We start from the raw sequence: 18,001 nt of genomic DNA, 5'->3' as shown, positions 1-18,001 counted from the left end.
TCACGAGTGCGGGTGCGGGCGTGCTCTCCCCTCCCCCAACACGCAGCAGGGAGCCCCGGGGCGGGGGGAGGGGCCGGCTCTGTGCGCCCTGTGGAGGGGGGTGGGGGCGAGTGGTGCCGCGGAACCCCGTGTGGACACTGCCGGCGGCGCTGACCCGGGGGCGCTCCCACCTTCCCCAGGTGGGCAGAGGCTGGGCCACCAGGTGGGAACTGTGTTGCCTCTGTGCCCGAGAAAAGAAAAGTCTGCCCTGGCTGGGGGAGCAGCTCTGGGGGTGAGGGGGTGGGGGGCGGGGGGGAAGGCCAGGCCCGCGCGGAGAGCCCCGAACTTGGGCTTCTCATTCTTGTGCCTCGGGAGGCTCGGGAGCCGTGTGGCTGCAGCTGTCTGGGGAGACAGGTGCCCTGGAGCGGACCCAAGCACCCTGGGGTCTGTGTGGGGTGCTGGGGGTGTGAGTGCACGCTGCCTCACCCATGTGGGACTGCTGGAATGTCTTCCCGGGACGCCTGGGTGTCCGTCATTTCCCTGGAAGGGGGTGGGGGGTGGGCGGTGGGCGCTCTCCCTGGTCCCCCCTCCCAGGTCCCCTCCCCCTTCCCTGCCCTGCGCCTGCCCACAGTGGCAATAGGAGGGCCTGATTTTGGTCCTGGACACCCTCTTCCTGCCTGGGCCTCAGCTTCCCCTCCAAGGGGTCCTGGGCTTGACTGACGGCTCATTGAGCCAGTCAGTTCTTCATGCAAAGACCCTGTGCCTGGTGCCCCGGGGGTCTTGTCCAGGGGAAGCTCCAGGGAGGCCCCGTAGAGGAGGCATAGGGGTGGGGACACCGAGTGGCCCCTGGAAGGCAGGGAATGGAGAGGCAGGCCCAGGCTGAGGGCTGCGGGGCAGAGGCCCTCGGAAACGTCGAAGAGGCTCGTGGGTGTGGGGGGCTGGCGGCAGCTTGCTTGGTGGGATGGGGTGGGGGGGAGCAGGGGGGGCCTGCACGGCCCCACCTGAGGAGCAGCCCCACAGGTGGTCTCTGTGGCCTTCCTCCCTCTCTCACGTGGGAGGGTGTGATTTGCAGCCCCTGGGGGTGGATTTTACCTCCGGATCCAAGAGAGCTTCCTGCTGGACCTGGCGTGGGCCTGCCTGAGGAGGGAGGGCCCTTCTGCACTGCGGGGAGTGTGCAGGGGTCCCCGGCATCCAGAATCTGGGTCTGTAGGACTTGGTGTCCATGGCGCCTTGCCTGGGCTCTCCCACGTGCATAGGAGCGGTAGGAAGTGCGGGGCCGGTGTGGAGAGCACCTCAGGATGTGGGGAGGGAGGAGCCTCCCGCAGAGGAGCCAGCTCTGGATTTGAGGGGGGCCGTGGGAGGAGAGAGGGCAGGACACCCCAGGCGGGGCCTTGCGTTGGAGAGCCCCTGAGCCCCGGCAGGGTGGGAGGGGATTAGGGGCAATGGAAGGTGGGCTCCCTCCCGCCCCTCTGAGCCGTGCATCTATCACCTCGCGTCCCTGAACCCAGGATGGCCCTCCCCACCCCCATCCCTGCCCGCAGTCCTGGATGGCAAGGACCCTGCATCGCCAGCCAGAGGCAGTCTGGTGGGGGCTGTGAGCCCAGCTGCCGTGGGCAACACCCGGGGCCACGCAGACTCACCGGGAGCGGGGCCTCGGCACGTGCCCCGTGCGGCTGGCAGCTTCTCTGAGGTGGGCCAGGCACCAGGTGCTGGTGACGGGGAGGGTCTGTGTCCCCCGGGAATGGGCTCAGTCCCAGGCCGGACAGGCAACCCCGGGACAGAGTGTGAGTGGTGGCCAGCCTTCCTGTCCCCGTGGGGACATCGAAGAAGGGGCCTGGGATCCCCACAGCCCCGGGTTCAGGACCGGGAGTTAGGGAACCCCGAGCTCAGATCTCAGTGCCGCCCGCACGCACCGTGTGACCTGGACCAGTCCAGATGCGGCTCTCGCCGTGCTCCCGGCTGAGGGCGCATGTGTGGCCCACCGGGCGGGAGGGCTGAGCGCCGACAGCCTGCGTGTCCCCGCTGATGCCTGTGCTCTCTGGGTGGCCCGTCCTTGTGAGCCGCGCAGACCTGCACGCCCCCCACCCCCTCCGGCACCGTGAACTGTTTCCTTCCTGGGTCGGATCCCAGACGGGCTGGGCCCACACTCCATCCTGGGCCTGAGGCTCAGCGAGGGCCCTCCCGGCTTCGGCCCCATTCCCGGCTGCTCCCAGCTGCCCCCAGGCTGCCGCCCCCTCAGCAGGGGTCCCCTTGGGCTCTTCCAGCTGCTGTGCTGAAGGCGCCGTGTCAAGGTCACTGTGACACGAGGGCTGAATCCAGCAGCCACTTCTGCCGCGTCTCGTGGGCGTCCACCTCCGTCTCCACCCTCTGGGCCGGCCTCTCCCTGAGCCTGGAGGCCCGGAGGTTTGCCTGTCCCCAGCCGGCCCTCCCCGAGGCTCTCCGGCCCTGGCCGCAAGCGCATCTGAGGGCTCATGACCCCACAGTTATTTTTACATCTCCAGACGCCCACGTCCAGCCGCCTGCGTGTGCGGTGTCCGATGGGCCTCTCCAGCTCACGTGTCCGGGACGGAGTGGCCCAAGCCCCGCCCCCGCAGCCCCCTCCCAGGGCATCCCCTGCCCCCCCCGCAATCCAGTGTGATGGCTGCTCTTCCTGCCCACGGAGAAGTCCTGTGGGGAAGGTCCCTTCAGCCTGTCATCATGGTTAATGCAGAGCCTGACCCTGGCCAGCCTGGGCCAATAGCACGTCTTGCCTGACCAGCCGCAGGAGCCTGGAGGCTTCTGCTCTCACCCCAGGCATCTTCTCCGGGTGCAGCCAGGCTGAGCCCCCATTGCCTACAGCCCCCAGGGCTCACCAGGCCCTCCCGACCAGCAGACGGCGTGGGCCACTCTTCCCTCCCTCTCCTGCCCGCAGGCCCTCTGGGTTCCTACCTCTGGGCCTTTGCACTGGCTGTTCCCTGTAGCACAGCACTGATCCCTGCAGGGCTGCTGCACTGGCTCCTTGCATCACTTGGGAGTCGTTTTTGTTGTGCCCTCTGGGAGAGTCTCGGCCCCGCGTTGGGGCCCCGCAGCCACTGCCATCCCCTCAACAGTACTTCCCACGGTGGCCTCCTTTGACCCTGTCCCCTCTTGGGTGTCAGCTCTATGTGGGCTGGGCTCTGTCCCCCGGGTCCCCTGTCTGCTCACAAGCACAATGAACTGGGCCGAGGGCTTCTGGGGAGACGCACCAGCCTGTGGCGCAGGGTGGGAGGTGTGGGAAGGCTCTGAGGGGTCCCGGCAAGGCGGAAGTTGCCAGAGGACAGGGGCAGACTCAGGGGCGAGCCATCTCCCCAGTGCCGAGTGATGCTGTGGGGCTGTCCCAGGCTCGTGCTGAGGTCCCCTGCCAGGCCACCCTGAGCTCGCCGGCAAGGTGGCGAGGCCGTGTTAACACCTGGCCTGGGCCCGGTGGGTGGCGTCCATCCCGCGGACGGAAAGCGGGGGCTCTGAGCGCTGGGGGTGGGTCGACAGTCGTGGACGGGGTCAGCCAGCCCCCCACCCCAGAAGCCGTGCACAGGGAGGGGCCCGGCGGCCACAGCAGTCACGTGGAGGTGTGCGTGTAAGTGTGTGCGTGCGTGGATGTCTGTGTGTGTTGTGTGGCTGAGTGCACGTGTGTGTGCGCCTGTCAGCCCTCGGTGCCTTGGTTTACCTCCTTGCCTCCTCTGCCTCCTTTCACCGTGGTGGCCCCACATGCTCCAGGGAGCCGCCCGCTGCCCTGGGCCACGCCCTTTCCGGGCTCGTGGACGGCTCTGTTTCCCGCGCCTGGAGCCACGTCACAGAGACCCTTCAGCCCTCCTGCTGTGAGCAGGGTGCACCCGGCCCGCGTGGACAGGAGCTGGATAGAGGCCCTTCCAATGGGTGGCCCGGTGTGCTCCCTGAACCGCTGACCCAGAGGCCTCACCACAGGACCCGTCCCTCTGGGCTTCCCGTGAGGGGCGTGGCCGTGGGGTGCCCCGTGGGGCTGTCTGGCGTGGGGGGGGGGTGCGTTCCTCAACCCTGTGTCTGCAGGGTGCAGGCAGTGTCAGTGCCCCCCCCACCCCGGCCAACCCTGCTTTGTCACGGGCAGGAAGGGAGAATTTCTGTTCCTCTGGTGCACTCCCACCCCCCCCCGGGGGCGGGCTTTAAAAATAAGACCAACTCATTGCCCCCAGGGACGTGGCAGGGAAGTGGCGGGGACGTGGTGGGAGCAGCTGCAGTCGCGGGGCCCCATGGGCCGCATAGTCACCGCGTCCACCCAGCCCCCTCCCCACGGTCCCAGCCGAGCTTCTGGGGGGCTCAGAGCACTGAGCATGGGGTGGACCCGAGCTGCTCCGGCGGAGACCAGGCCATGGCCGTGGCCGTGGCCGTGGCCGTGGCCGTGCCCGTGCCCGGCCTTTCCGTCCACGTTTAGAAAACGCGAGCAGTGACTTGGAGGACGTCCCAGGTTCCTGGGCTGCAGAGACCCGCTCTCTCACGGTCCCCGGGGCTGGAGGTCCAAAATCAAGGTGTCGGCAGGGCCATGTTCCTCGCGGAAGGCCCTGGGGAGGCTCCCGCCCGCCTCTTCCAGCTCCTGGCGGCTGAGGCGCTCCGCCTGCGGCCCCATCACTCTGCGACGGTCCTCACGTGGCCTCCTCCTCTCTGCGTCTGTCCTCTGGCCTGTGCCTTGTGAGGACGCTCGCGGTTAGATCTGGGCTCCCCCGGACGACCCGGGACCACCTCACCTGGAGGTCCTTAACTTGACCAATAAGGTGGTGCTCCCACGCTCTGGGGTCAGGCGTGGACGCGTCTTCCAGGGCCTGATGGGCCCCCGGCGGATGGGCGAGGGTGCCCGCGGTTGTGTCCGTATGGGACGGGTGGCGGCTGCTCAGCCCCGAGGAGATTGGACAGGCTTGGGGACACGTGTGGCGCTCACACGCGGGCCCCCAAAACCCGTCCCATGGGTGCGCAGGTCTGGGATGGGGGCACCTGCTCAGCCACGCCACGGGAGGCAGCCGGAGGGCGTGGCCCTTGTAGCCGCCTCGACTCTAGACCCGGAGTCGGCCGACCGCAGCCCCGAGCCACGGCGGGCCACTTGTAGTAAAGTTGTATCGGAACACGGCCACTCACTCGCGTGTTACTCTGTTGTCCTCACAGTTGGGCCGCCGCGACGGACCTTGTGTGGCCCATGAAGCCAAACAGTTACTGTCTGGCTCTTTACCGGAAGGTGTGCTGACCCTGCTTGTGGCTATATTCCTGGGAGCATAACTTCTAGAACAAAGGAGGTGATAGTCTCGCTCTGCCGTGCAGGTCAGGCCGGGCCTAAAGTGACAGATCACCCCGCACCGTCCTCATGCAGGGCACCGGGGATGTCACTGTGCACAAGCGGAAGGGGGCCTGCCTTCAAGAGCCCACCCGCGGGGCTGGTGGGAGTGGGGACAGCAACCGGACAAGGCACAGACCCGGCTAGAAAAAGTGCTGTGAGGGACCGCGGAGCCTGCTGCAGGGACCGGGTGGCGGCTGCTTGTCGGACCAGGGACCGGGGCTGTGGGGGCCGGGAGGCGGGGCTGTCCCCTCACGTGTGCTACCTCCTCCCTGCAGCCCTCCCTGGCTCCCTTTGTCCCGTGCGGAGGCCCTTACCCGGGCTCCCTCTTGGCTCCGGGGCTTGACTTCTCCGGTGACACGTGAGGGGATGTGTCTGCAATGACACGTGTCCTTTGCAGCCCGTGTGCCTTATTTCTCTGTGGCCCGGCTGTGAGCTTCCAAAGGGAGTGGGCCGAAGCCACAGCCTCTTCCCGGGCTGGTCCTGGGAGAGAACACACACCGGAAGGCTCAGGGGAGCACGTGGGTTTCTGTGGCTTCTGGGCTTTTCTCCCTCAAAACGGGAACGTGTTTGCTTTTTCCTGATGTGAGTGTCTCAGACACGAAGGACAGGTTTGAGAGCGGGACGGGCAGCCGGCTCGCGGTCCCCCCGACTTTGCGGCCGCTTCATGCCGCAAGGACAGAGGAGCGTCGGGGGCTGACGCTGCCCTGGGTCCTGACCAGGGAGGTCTGTGGACCCCCGTGGGCCCTCGGAGGGGCCATTGCTGTGGTTTGCCGGGCCTCGCACGGCAGGAAGCACGTGGCTCACAACCGTGACTTGTCCCCGATTCGGCTGCAATGATCCGTGTGCGTCGAGCCCTTGCGGGATTTGGTGGTCACGTGGGTTGGGGGGGGCCTGCTCTCAGAGGCCAGAGTGGGAACGTCACCGCGCCCCTTCCGCGGGGTCCCCACAGCTTCCTCCCCCACCCTCTCCGGCTCTCGCCAGGGGCCTGATTCCTCCAGCTTTCTCGTGGGATTTGGGGCATCTCACACTGAAAGGTGCCTCGGCGTGACGTCGGGCCCCCGAGCCCTCCACCCTCACAGAAGAACGGGTGGCCGGGGCCCAGGCAGGTGGGGACGCTCTGTTAGGCAGGCCTGCGGGGGGCCCAGGGCCATCTGATCCTCTGTGGCGTGCCTGGACTGGTGCAGGTGGACAGCGTGGGGGCCGCGCCCGGGGCCGCGTGCGGCCTCAGCGGCTCTGGCTTGCTGTCCCACTGGGATGACGGGGCCGGCGACCATGATGCTGAGGGAAAACGGGGACTCTAGGACCGAGCTGTGGCACCTGCCAGTCTTGCGGGCGGGCTGGCATGGGGTCTGGCAGTGGGCCCGAGGGGGCAGTGGCTTCCTCCCCGAGGGCCGGAGTCCAGCGCACCCCCTGGAGGACGAGAGACCCAGGAGGTGCACGGGAAGGGGGCCCGTCCCCGCAGGCCTCGGGCCACAGCTCCCGTGGGCCCGGCGGCCCCTGAGGGTGGCCCCTGTGGGTCCCAGAGCCTGGGGCAGGGTGGGTGCCCTGGTGGGGGATGGGGTCGGGCCCAAGTGTCCCGGGCCCACTTCTGCCCCTGTGGCCCGTGGGCCGTGCAGGGTGGGCGACGCCCCTGGAAGATGAAGAGACTGTGCCTCCTCAGGGCGGCTGGGTGGCTCGCTTGGGGTCGTACCTCAAAGCCGGGACTCTCCGGGCGGGGGACGCCGGGGGCTTGGGGCGTGGTGTTGCCGGCCCACCGTGCCTCGTCCGGCGCCCTCGCAGACTGCCTCCTGATGCTGGCCTACAAGGACAAGTCTGAGCGAGCCAAGGGCCTGCGGGAGCGCAGCAGCCTGATGCTGGAGGACATCTGCGGCCTGGAGCCTGGCCTGCCCTACGAGGGCCTGGCCCACACGCTGGCCATCATCTGCCTGTCCCAGGCCGTCATGCTGGGCTTCGACAGCCGCGAGGCCATGTGCGCCTGGGACGCCCGGATCCGCTACGCGCTCGGTGAGGGTGAGTGAGGCCAGGGCGACAGACCCCGCGTCCCGTGGGGCCCTCATCCACAGGCCGCAGGGGCCGCGATGCGACTCCAGGGTGCGATGCGGGAGGGTTTGCCGAGCACCTGCCCGCCCCCCCCCCCCCCAGGCTCTGCGCTTGGGGCGGGCGGTCGCGCTCGGGGCCTGTGAGGGGAGGGGCGTGGGGGGAGCAGCTGGGGCCCCGGGACCTTCCGAGCTCCTGACTCGATCCCATCAGAACTAGAGCCGTTACCCCGAGCGGGCGCTGGCCAAGCAGAGGGAGCGTCCACAGGCCTGCCGTTCGGCCCCTCCCCTGCCCGGAGCCAGGTTCTGGGGGAGCAAGACCACGGTCAGCGTCCCGCTGCACCCCGCTGGGGGCGCCTGAGCCAGGGAGGCGGGGTGGCCAGGCCGGGCCCAGATGAGGGCCCGGATGAGGGCGGGCGGCCCTCACAGCGGACGCCAAGGAGCACAGCCTTTAGAAACGTCAAGATCTCGCACAAGCCCGTGATGAACGCAGTACCAACATCTGGGGGGAGGACAGGTTGCCAGCCTGCACGGCCCTTCCCCTTCCTTCCTGACCCAACCCCGAAACCCCGAGCGGCCTCGTCTTTATTCAGACCTTTGATACTTGGCTCCTCACGGACTTTTGCCTTAATTTTTATTTGCTTGAAATAATCGTTACAGTTTCACTGGCCTCTGCCGCTGAGCATTGGGGGCCCGAGGAGGGGGCTCTCTCGGGAGCTGGCTGAGGCCGAGTCCGGCTTGTGAGGACTGGGGGGGGGGCGTGGGCAGGGTGGCCCCCCCGAGGGCCTGCCTGCCTCCAAACAGAGGTGGTGACGGGTGCCCGGGCCGGGAGCTGAGGGCATCCCGCCTTCAGGACGGACGCCTGGGAGCTGCCCCCTCTGCCGGGCCTCTGCTCCCAGTGATGCCCTCTCGCCCCTGCCCTGCCCTCAGTGCACAGGTTCCACGTGACGGTGGCTCCAGGCACCAAGCTGGAGAGCGGCCCCGCCACCCTTCACCTCTGCAACGATGTCCTCGTCGTGGCCAGGGACATCCCTCCGGCTGTCGCGGGGCAGTGGAAGCTGTCTGACCTCCGGCGCTACGGGGCCGTGCCCAGCGGATTCATCTTCGAAGGCGGGACCAGGTGTGGGTACTGTAAGTATGCGGGGCCGCTCGGAGTTCGGCTTCACCCCAAAACCCTCGGCCTGGAGCCGCCCGCCCCACCCGTGTGCTCGCTTGGCTGGCGTCTTGGAAACGTGGTGGGCGAGGCCAGGTGTCTCACAGCCCAGTGCTCAGCGCTGAGGCCACCGAGGAGGGAGGACGGACCCTCCGGCTGCAGCCCACCCGCACCCCTGCAGCCAGGCCTGCCTGTCACGACGCATGGCCTTGTGCCTGAAGTCACATTGTTCGGACTGAGTGAGAAACAAGAAAAGGGGGGAAGAATGAATGTGTGTGTGTCGGGGGGGGTATGCCGGGACACATGTGGACCAAGGATGCCCCGTGGACACACCATGCCCGGGGGTGGGGCAGGGGCAGGTGAAAAGCTGTCCCGATGTTACAGATGCGCCCGCCTCAGAGCCCCGAGGGCCGCCGGGTGTGCTGCGGGGGGTAGCTGTGTGCCCCCATCTCCGTTCAGCCTGGGACCCCCCCGATGGCGATTGGGGCCCGCTCCCTTGCGTGCTCCACAGAGGGGCACCAGTCCCCCACCCCACAGGCTCACGTGAGGGTGACGACCGCAGGGGCTCACAGCAGGGTCTGTCACACGCGTTCGGCCAGGTTTGGCTGGCATCCACCGGGCTCTGGGACCTGGGTCCTGCCGGGATCCCCCCGGTAGAGGGGCTGTGCTTGGGGCCGTGTGCGTGCTGGCCGGCTGGGCCCTCGCTCTGCAAAGGGCGGGCAGGGGGGACCTGGCCGGCTGGGGCCGTGTCCCAGCGGGTCTCGAGGTAGGGGCCGGCCCTGTGTGGCAGGCAGCCCGCGGGGCCCTGTGTCCAGGAGAAAAGTCGTCAGTCTCAAAGACCAACGAGCAGGTGAGGCCGGAGCCCTCGCTCGGGGCAGCAGGGCGTCTGTCGCTGGCTGTGGCGGGTCCGCGGGCTGGGGCAGTTTGGGCGGTGGCCCCTGGAGCCCCGGGGTGGGCCCAGCTGCCGGGGAGCCTCCTCTGGGCCGGCATCGGGGACGGGTGAGACGCCTGCTGTTGCCGCCTGCTGGATGCGCCCTTGGGGCCCCTGGTTCTGGCACAGTGGAGGTCCCAGTGCTCTGGGGTCTAGAGCGGGGCGGGGGGCAGGGGATCCTCACCCAGTTGTGTGGGTGGTCAGAGCCGGGGGCCACGGTGCGCTGGGTCTCCCCTGGAGGAGGGGGCATTATGTGGGGCTGCTTTGAGGACGGGGTGCACGCTGCCCGGGGGTGGTGCCGGCGTGTGCCCCCAGGGAGGCCGGTCAGGAGGACCAGCCGTCATGTGATAGGACGTACCGACGTTTTCCCTCGAGGCCTCAGAGCGGGGTGGGCTCCCTCCTGCCGATCAACAGCGCCGGACGTCGGGCCTTGGCTCTGATGGGCAGAGGCTGCTGTGATTTCCCTGGGCTGCTGGCAATGCAGTGGGGGCCCTTCTGGGGCCGTCCTGATGCTGTTCCCGGGCGGGCCGGACGCCCACCCCGCTGCGGGACGCTGACCCGGGAGCGCAGACGTGCTGGGGATTCATGCTTCCCTGCTGCCCCTGGCTCTGCGGAGGCCGCCGGCCAAACACCTGGGGGGACAGGTCCCGTGCGGCTCTGTTGTCAGGGACAAGTTCGCACGGCTCTCCCTACGTAAGCTGGGCTTTACGCTGTCCTCGATGCAAGGCTGCGGGTGGAGGGACGGCGCACCCCTGCACGTGTGCTCAGACCACCAGGCCACTCAGGCCCGGGCGTCCCGGGGGGAGGGAGGGTAGTTCGGTCCAGGGTGGGGCAGGAGTCGGTGTCCTGGGGTTGCCGGACCAAATTATCCCCAACTGGAGCCTCAGAGCAACAGAAACGGTTCCCTCACGGTTCTGCCCCAAGTCAGGGTGTGGGCCCGGCTGGCTCCCTCCAGAGGCTCCAGGGAGCCTCCCTCCCGCCTCTTCCGGCCCCTGGGGGCCGCAGGAGGCCCTGGGCTTGTGGCCACGTGACTCCAGTCTCTCCTCTGTCGTCACTTGGCCATCACCCGGGGCCTTCTCTTCCGACTCCATGGGACTCGAGTCACCGGATTTAGGGCCATCCGAGAATCCAGGATGCCCTTGCCTCGCCTCCCTCGGTTATGCCTGCAAAGGCCATTTTTTCAAATAAGGTCAAGTGACACATTTTCGGGTATAACCTAGCCTTTGGGGACACCATTCAACCCATGATGTGAAGGCTCTAGAATTTGGATCCTGACGGGCCCATAACCCTGGGCACATTTAATCTGGAGGACAGAGAGCTGGGCTGGAATCATTGGGGAACCTGGGAGGTCTGGGGTGTAAGGAATTCACATCGTCTCCCTCCCCTGGTACAGCCCGAGCCCGGCCCCCGCGCCCCCCAGGATCACATCCCCTTGGCCCTCGGCCACAGACAATTCTCCAGAGAGCAGGAAATTCTCAGAGAGCTGAGACATTTGGTGTGACTGTCAGGGGTGGGGTCAGGACCCTGGAGGGTGTGGAGGTGGGGTCCTGGCCTGGTAGGTGAAGGGGGGCATCAGGCCGGGTACGTGGGGGCTCCGTGTGGCTCTGGGTACCTTCCAGGTGGGCATTTTCTCTCTGTGGCCTGCACGTGGACAGTGGCCTGTTCGGAGTCAGATGGGAGTGGGCTTGTTGGCTGGGAGTCCAGGGTCTCCCAGTGTGGCCTCTCTGTCTCTGGGGACGGCCCACGGTGTGTGGTTAGGGCTTAGGGGTGTGAAAGGGAATGGGAGAAAGGGGGCCACCCAGAGCCCGGGATGGGCATGTGAGCTGGGCCTGAAGGCCGGTGGAAGTGTCCAGGAGGGGCCCAGAGGAGGTCTCTGTCCCCTGCATTGGCGGCCCCCACCCCCGTCAAGGGGGACATTTCCACATCCACGTGAGCCAGCTGCATTTGCAAAGGATCAGGGTCCTTGGATGCTGAGGAATTCAGCAGGTGTCAGAAAGGTCCCCGAGCCTGTGGCAGAGGCACGTCGTGGATGGTGACCCTCAGGAACACCCCGCCCATGTCCTGGGAGTGGCCTCCGTCTGTGCTGCCCCTCCTCCGCTCGTTTGCCCGGCTCTCTGGGTCCAGCTCACTGCTTCAGCCTCTTGGGGCACAGTGAGCGTTTTTAAATGACTTTCAAGCGAGTAAAGGACGAAGGCTTAAACCGGGAGAAACTCTCTTGCTGTGTATTTAAAGCACCTGTGCTGTCCAGCTGATACGTCATCTCGGCCTCCCTGGGATCTGGTGGTCTGAATGCCGGGTGGTCCCGGCAGAGCTGGCTGAAATCCTGGTCTGAGCCCGGGAATGTGGGCAGAGGAGGGGACGTGTTCGGTGGCTTCTCCAGGCCAAGTGGGGGTTGGGGCTGGGGAGCACGTGGCCAGGCGGGGAGAACTCAGAGCCCGTATGAGACGGGTATGAGACGTTTCCGGTCCCCAGGGCGGCTGTGGGTGGGGCACAGACTCCAGCACCCCAGAGGGGACCCCGAGTCCCGTTCTTTCAGGGGGAGATCCCTGTGATAAGCCCGACCGGCCCCCTGCATAGACTGGGGCGATGGGACCAGCCCCGCCTTCCCCGATGGCTCTGGGTCAGCAGGTCACCGTTGACACAGTGTTCCTGGTGGCAGAGAGTCAATCTGAGTCTCCCAGCCTTGGCGTGGCTCTGGGAGGACCTGGGCTCCGTGGAAAGAGCAGGGCCTGGGCTGGCGTCTCCACCCGAGGCTCCCGGCCCACGGCTCAGCTCCGTGTCCCACAGCAGGGATGGGGAGGACGCCGGCCGACGCCCTCTGCTGCCCTCCCACAGCAGCCCTGAACACAGGACCTGGGGCACGGGGGCTGCCTCTGGAGGCTGGCAGGGTGCCTCTGGCCTCCTGGCTGCTGGGTCACTCAGGACACCATTTGAGAGAAAGGGCTGATGGACAGAGCCCTCAGCTGGCCCCGGGGAGACGCAGAGAAGTGGAAGATCCCAGACCTGCCCTGAGGAGCCTCTTACCTGAGCCGGGCGTGCCCGGGTACCCAGTGTGGCCGTGGGGCCAGGGCGGCCCGGCTGCCCGAGAGGAAGGTGGGTTACCGAGGAGCGGCCTCAGCTGGACCTCGCAGGAAGCTGGGCGTCGAGGGAGACAGGCCACCCCTACTCGGGGACGGAGCCCAGTGCCGCGGCTCACCCGGCAATGTCCCTACACTCTGCCCAGGGTGGTGCTGGGTCCTGCCCGGGCCGTTGTGCCCCAGGGACAAGTATGCGTGTGTGTGTGCACGTGGGTGTGTGCACATGCGTGTGTGCGCATGTGTGCACGTGGGTGTGTGCGCGTGTGTGCGTATGTGCACATGTGTGCACATGGGTGTGTGCGTTTGTGCGTGTGCACGTGGGTGTGTGCACGTGTGTGTGTGTGCATGTGCGTGTGCAGGGTTGTCACAGCGATCGGGGCACGTGCCGGGCACTTAGCGGGAGTGGCTACAGTGTGGGCTCCGTCCTGCACTGGTGGCTGTGAAGAGGGTGCGGGGGGCCTCCTGGGCACGGGCAGGACAGAGCCTGCTTCCTGGAGGAGGGGTTTGTTCTCTTTGTTTACTGAGGCAAAACATACATAGCACAGAATTTACCATTTTAACCATAGTTAGGCGGACAGCTCAGAGGCATCAGGTACATTCAGGGTCATGCGGCCGTCCCCACCCTCCACCCCAGAAGTCTTGTCTTCCCCGGCTGACACTGGCCCCAGTGAGCGCTAACCCCCGTGTCCCCTCCCCCGGCCCCTGACACCCACCGTCCACTTTGTCTCGATGACCTGGCTCCTCCTCGGGGCAGTGGGACCACGCGGTATCCGTGCCTTCGTGAGCATCGTGTCCTCCAGGCCCATCCCCGCGGTGGCAGGTGGCAGGGGGTCCTTCCTCGAGGCTGACATCCCACTGTGTGGATGGACCACGCCGCGTGTGTCCTTTCCTCTGTCGGTGGACTCCTGGTTTCTTCCTCCCTTGTCTCTTGCGACTAATGCCGCTGTGCACGTGGGGGTCGGGTGCCTCTTTCACATCCTGCTTGCAGCTCCTTCTGGGGCCCCCAGACGTGGGATTGCTGGGCCGGACGGTGGTTCTGTGTTTGAGTTTCGGAGGCGCCCATGTGCCGTTTTCTGCAGGGGCTGCACCAAACGGGTGCGTTCCCGCTGGCGGTGCACGGGGTTCCGGGTCCCCCACCCTGCCTCATCAATGCCCGTTTTCTTCTTTTTTGTTTGTTTTTTTTTTAATTTTTAAAAGATGTTTGTCTTAGAGAGAGCATGAGCAGGGGAGGGGCAGAGAGAGAGGGAGACATAGAATCTGAAGTGGGCTCCAGGCCCCAAGCTGCCGGCACAGAGCCCGACGCGGGGCTTAAACCCACGAACCTTGAGATCATGACCTGAGCCGAAGTCGGACGCTCAACCGACTGTGCCACCCAGGCGCCCCTTTGTTTTGTTTTTAATCACAGTCTTCCTGGTGGGCAAGATGACCGGGTGAAATTTACAACTTGATTTCAAGTGAACTCCTTTAGTTGAACTTTGATCCTTCCTCCCAAAACAAGGGCACAGAAAAATGAAATTTTAATCAGTAGAGGTTTGCCTCTGTTAGGAAACCCACAGGCCATGGGTATCTCACAGGTGAAAGTCTAACACCAGGCAGGTCTGGTGCTGCCTGGACAGAGCTTTCTAGAACCTTCTCCGCACGGAAGTCCTCCAGATGCTTTCCAACGCTCTCTCCCTGGTGGGACTTCACCGTGTGGTCCTTGTCTCTGCGGAGCCGGGATGCTGACCCGCTGGCAGAGTCAGGACACGGGAGGTCATCTGAGGACTAACTTCCAACGGGCACCAGCCCACAGAAGTGGGAACATGGCACGTTTGGATGAAAGAGTGTTTTTTTCCCCTTGGAGCTGGTGGCCCTTTCCGTGGGGTGCAACACCCATGCCACTGGGGATCGTGGCTGGGGGTGATTGCATTTGCCAAGCCCGTGAGGTCTGCCTGCGGCCCCTGGAGCCCGCAGTGTCTGCCCACAGCAAAGGGCTGGCCTCCCGCTCAGCAGACTCTCCTCCCCGTCTCCCTGTGTTGATTATTGCAGAGCAAGGGACACCCCAGAACTCGGTGGTTCTTTCATTGCTGGTGACCCTGTGGGTCAGGGGTCTGGTGGGGTGGCTCGTCCCTGCTCCGTGTGGCAGACAGATCGCTCGGGTAGTGGCATTCGGTGGGCGGTCCTGGCCGGAAGGCCCAGGATGGTCGCGGACACGGACCCTCAGGTGGGGCTTTGCGGATGGGGACGGAAGGCGGAGCAGGGGTTGTCTCCGTAGTGGCCAGGTGGCAGAGTGGCTCTACGTCCTCCGGCCCTGCAAACAGGCAAGCAAACGAGATTCAAGCAACGCTTTCGGGGGTCGGGGGAGCGGGGTCGGCTTGCCTCTTCTTCCCTCTTTCCACCCCCACCCCAGTGCCGGGGGTCCCCTGGGCTGGACACTGGGGCCCGGTGCCTTGGAAGTGGTCCCTGCCCGTAAGACACCAGGCTGGGCGGCCAGGACAGCACCCAGATAAGGGGGTGTCACAGGGGACGCCCCAGAGGAGGCGCTCCCCGAAAGCGGCCCCGAGTGAGCGATCTGGGGTCAGGGGTCCGGAAAGGCAACGTTAGGTACGCAGGGTCCCGACAGGTGAGGTGGCATTACAGGGGGCCGGGGGTGTTGAGGGACAGGGAGGTGTGCCGTCCACCTCAGGGGGCTCCGGGTGTCCCAGAGCCTGGGGCGGGGGAGGGGAGCCCGAGCGCCAGCCAGCGGTCCGCGCCCCGCGAGCTGTGTCCCGGAGGCCTCGCCTCCCTCGGGGGCGGGAGACGTGTGCCGTCCCCAGGGAACCTCTGGCGTCAGCCCACTGGCGTGTGTGGGGGTGGCGGCCGGGCTCCCAGGCCTCACCGGCTGCGCCTCGGGGAGCGTGACGCTCAGCAGACGCCTGGTGGAAGGCTGCCGGCTCCGCTCCCTCCTAACGTGGTTTTTTATAGTCGGGGGACTGGCTGTGCCGTGACCTCTGCCAGCTGACTGTAAGCTCGGGATTAGAGGCCCGGCCCTTTGTGCGCCGGCGGCCCGGCCTTCCTCTCCCCGGCCCCTCAGCCACTGGCGGGGCGCGAGCCGGCGGCTGGCAAGGCCCGGCTCGGGGGCCCATCCGTCCGGCCCGAGGCCTCGTGGTGCCGGCACGTGCCCTGGTGGCCCGGCGGCCTCTCTGGGCCTCAGTTTCCTCATGGTTAAAGCAGGCGTGTCACCTGGTCCAGGGGCGTTGGACGGATGGAGCGCCCACAGCTGGAGGGCGCTGCCCACGCCCCCCCAGCCCTGGTGCAGCCTCGGAGGGGCACGGGGGCCCTGCCACGTGTCGGGGCTGGCCTGCGTCCCTGGGAGCCCGAGAAGGCAGGCCGTGATGGGGGCCGGCGGCCCACGCATCCCCCTGCCCACCCCGGTCTGCCTGTAGCCAAGGGACGGGCACGCCTGCCTTTCTTTGGGCGGCGGGCAGAGGGCGGGGCTGAGGGATTCCTGTGCGGTGACACCAGCCGAGTGTCCACGTGGCCCGCTGTCCCCATTCACTGGGCGGGTGGTGAGGGATTTCATTCACCCTGGCGGGGTTAGGCTGCGGGCTGTGCTGACTCACGCGGCCTGCCCTCTGCTGGCGGGGGCCCCGTGGGCAAGACCTCAGCCCCAGCCCTCACGCCGTGGCCCGGTTTCCTGCCCCAGAACACGGCCGGGAAGGGGGCCTGTGCGGTGGGGGGACGTGTCACCGGCCACAGCGGCGGTGGCCGCCTCGATTGTGGGGCGGGCCCAGCTCTCGCATCTTCCTCCCCCTCAGAGCAGCCCTGGGTCGGGAGAGCGGGACGGGGGCACCTGCCGAGGCGGAGGTCTCCTGGCTGCGTTCTGGGATGTGGACCCTGCCCCAGGCGGCCCTGTCGCCTGCCCCTGCGGTGACCGGGGGCGTCCTCACGGGCTTCCTCCCGCGGCCACATCCTCCCAAAGCAGCCCAGCTCCCCCTGCTGGCCCGTGGAGGCTGGCAGAAAGAGTGGGGACCAGGCTTACAGATGCAGCGAGGTTCCCAGGGCTGCCCGGACGCGCCATGTGGGTTTGAAGGACGGGGCGCGGTTGGCCGGGGCCCGACAGGGGCTCTCCCTCCCCGCGTGGCCGTCTTGCGGGTCTGCTCCAGGCTCCCGCGCCGTCCCTCCTGGCGGCCACTGGGCCCGGCTGACAGCGGGGTCTGTCCCCACCCTGCAGGGGCCGGAGTCTTCTTCCTGTCCTCAGCCGAGGGAGAGCAGATCAGCTTCCTGTTCGACTGCATCGTCCGCGGCATCTCTCCGACCAAGGGCCCCTTTGGGCTGCGGCCGCTTCTCCCAGGTGCGTGTGGGAGGGTGGCCTGGGTTGGAGGGGGGACGCCGGGTCCGGTGGGCTGACCTCGGTGAGGGCTCACGCTGCCGGACTCCCCGGGCGACCACTCGCATCCCCGCTGCCCTTCCGGGCCAGACTGGGGTGGGGGCCTGGCCCCACACGACTGGTGCTGTGGGTTGAGGTCAGGACGGGCCGGGTCCGAGCTGGAGTGGAGGCTGCTTTGTGAGGTTGCCTGGTGTGCGGAGTCTCAGCTGGGGGTGTGTGGCTGGGGCGCGTTCGTCACGAGCCCTGGGCCGGGGCGGAGCCGGAGCCCAGAAGGGCCAGGCTGCCCCAGGCACTGGGGGGGCTCAGAGCAGGGCTGGACCCCTAGGTTCTGGCCCCTCTCTCCCACTGGAGGAAGGTCTGCCCTCCCCTCGGGGCCGGTGTGGAGGCCTGAGCCCAGCTGCCGCGGGAGGGGCAGAGGCTGGTCCCCGAAGCCACACCGGGTGGCACATACACAGGATAGCCAGGCTCCCCGCAGCCCCATGAGGTGGCACTTGTCCCGCTGTCCAGGTGGGAGACAACAGCCCCTGGCCGTGCAGCTCGTGGTCAGTGAGCTCACATCTGTGGCCTCCTTGTGTGGGCAGCACAGCCAGGGTGCGGCCCCTCATCCCACCTCCACACCCCACACAGGCCCAGCGGGGATGGGCTGGGGACCCAGGGGGTAGCTCCTGTGGCCTGAACCTCCACAGTCTGGGCTCCGCTGGATGGTGTAGTGGCGCCCTCTGCTGGCACCCTCCTGCCTTGCAACCACAGGTGTGGCGGAGACGATGGATGTGGATGGGCGGGTGTGGACAGGATAGCGTAGACAGGACAGTGCGGACGGGCGGCGTGGACAGCGAGGTGTGGACGGGCGGTGTGGACAGGATAGTGTAGACAGGACAGTGCGGACGGGCGGCGTGGACAGCGAGGTGTGGACGGGCGGTGTGGACAGGATAGTGTAGACAGGACAGTGCGGACGGGCGGCGTGGACAGCGAGGTGTGGACGGGCGGTGTGGACAGGATAGTGTAGACAGGACAGTGCGGACGGGCGGCGTGGACAGCGAGGTGTGGACGGGCGGTGTGGACAGGATAGTGTAGACAGGACAGTGCGGACGGGCGGCGTGGACAGCGAGGTGTGGACGGGCGGTGTGGACAGGATAGTGTAGACAGGACAGTGCGGACGGGCG

General features: G+C 67.1%; 1 protein-coding gene across 5 annotated transcripts in view; it reads left to right on the top strand.

The window, feature by feature from the left end:
- DOK7 (docking protein 7) overlaps positions 1-18,001 on the top strand; it is a 31,651-nt gene that overhangs the window by 504 nt on the left and 13,146 nt on the right. For 3 of the 5 annotated variants that reach the window (XM_045056939.1, XM_023253343.2, XM_023253344.2), the window contains exons 3-5: positions 7,073-7,303; positions 8,260-8,460; positions 16,683-16,802. In XM_045056939.1, coding sequence (XP_044912874.1) covers positions 7,073-7,303; positions 8,260-8,460; positions 16,683-16,802 — 552 coding nt within the window. The remainder of the gene's footprint in view (positions 1-7,072; positions 7,304-8,259; positions 8,461-16,682; positions 16,803-18,001) is intronic. The other 2 variants (XM_023253345.2, XM_045056938.1) reach the window with 1 other exon arrangement.

Source organism: Felis catus, chromosome B1 (genome assembly GCF_018350175.1).
Source record: "Felis catus isolate Fca126 chromosome B1, F.catus_Fca126_mat1.0, whole genome shotgun sequence".
Lineage (NCBI taxonomy): Eukaryota > Metazoa > Chordata > Mammalia > Carnivora > Felidae > Felis > Felis catus.
Note: the sequence above shows the minus strand (reverse complement) of the source record. Positions and strands in the feature narration are given on the sequence as shown.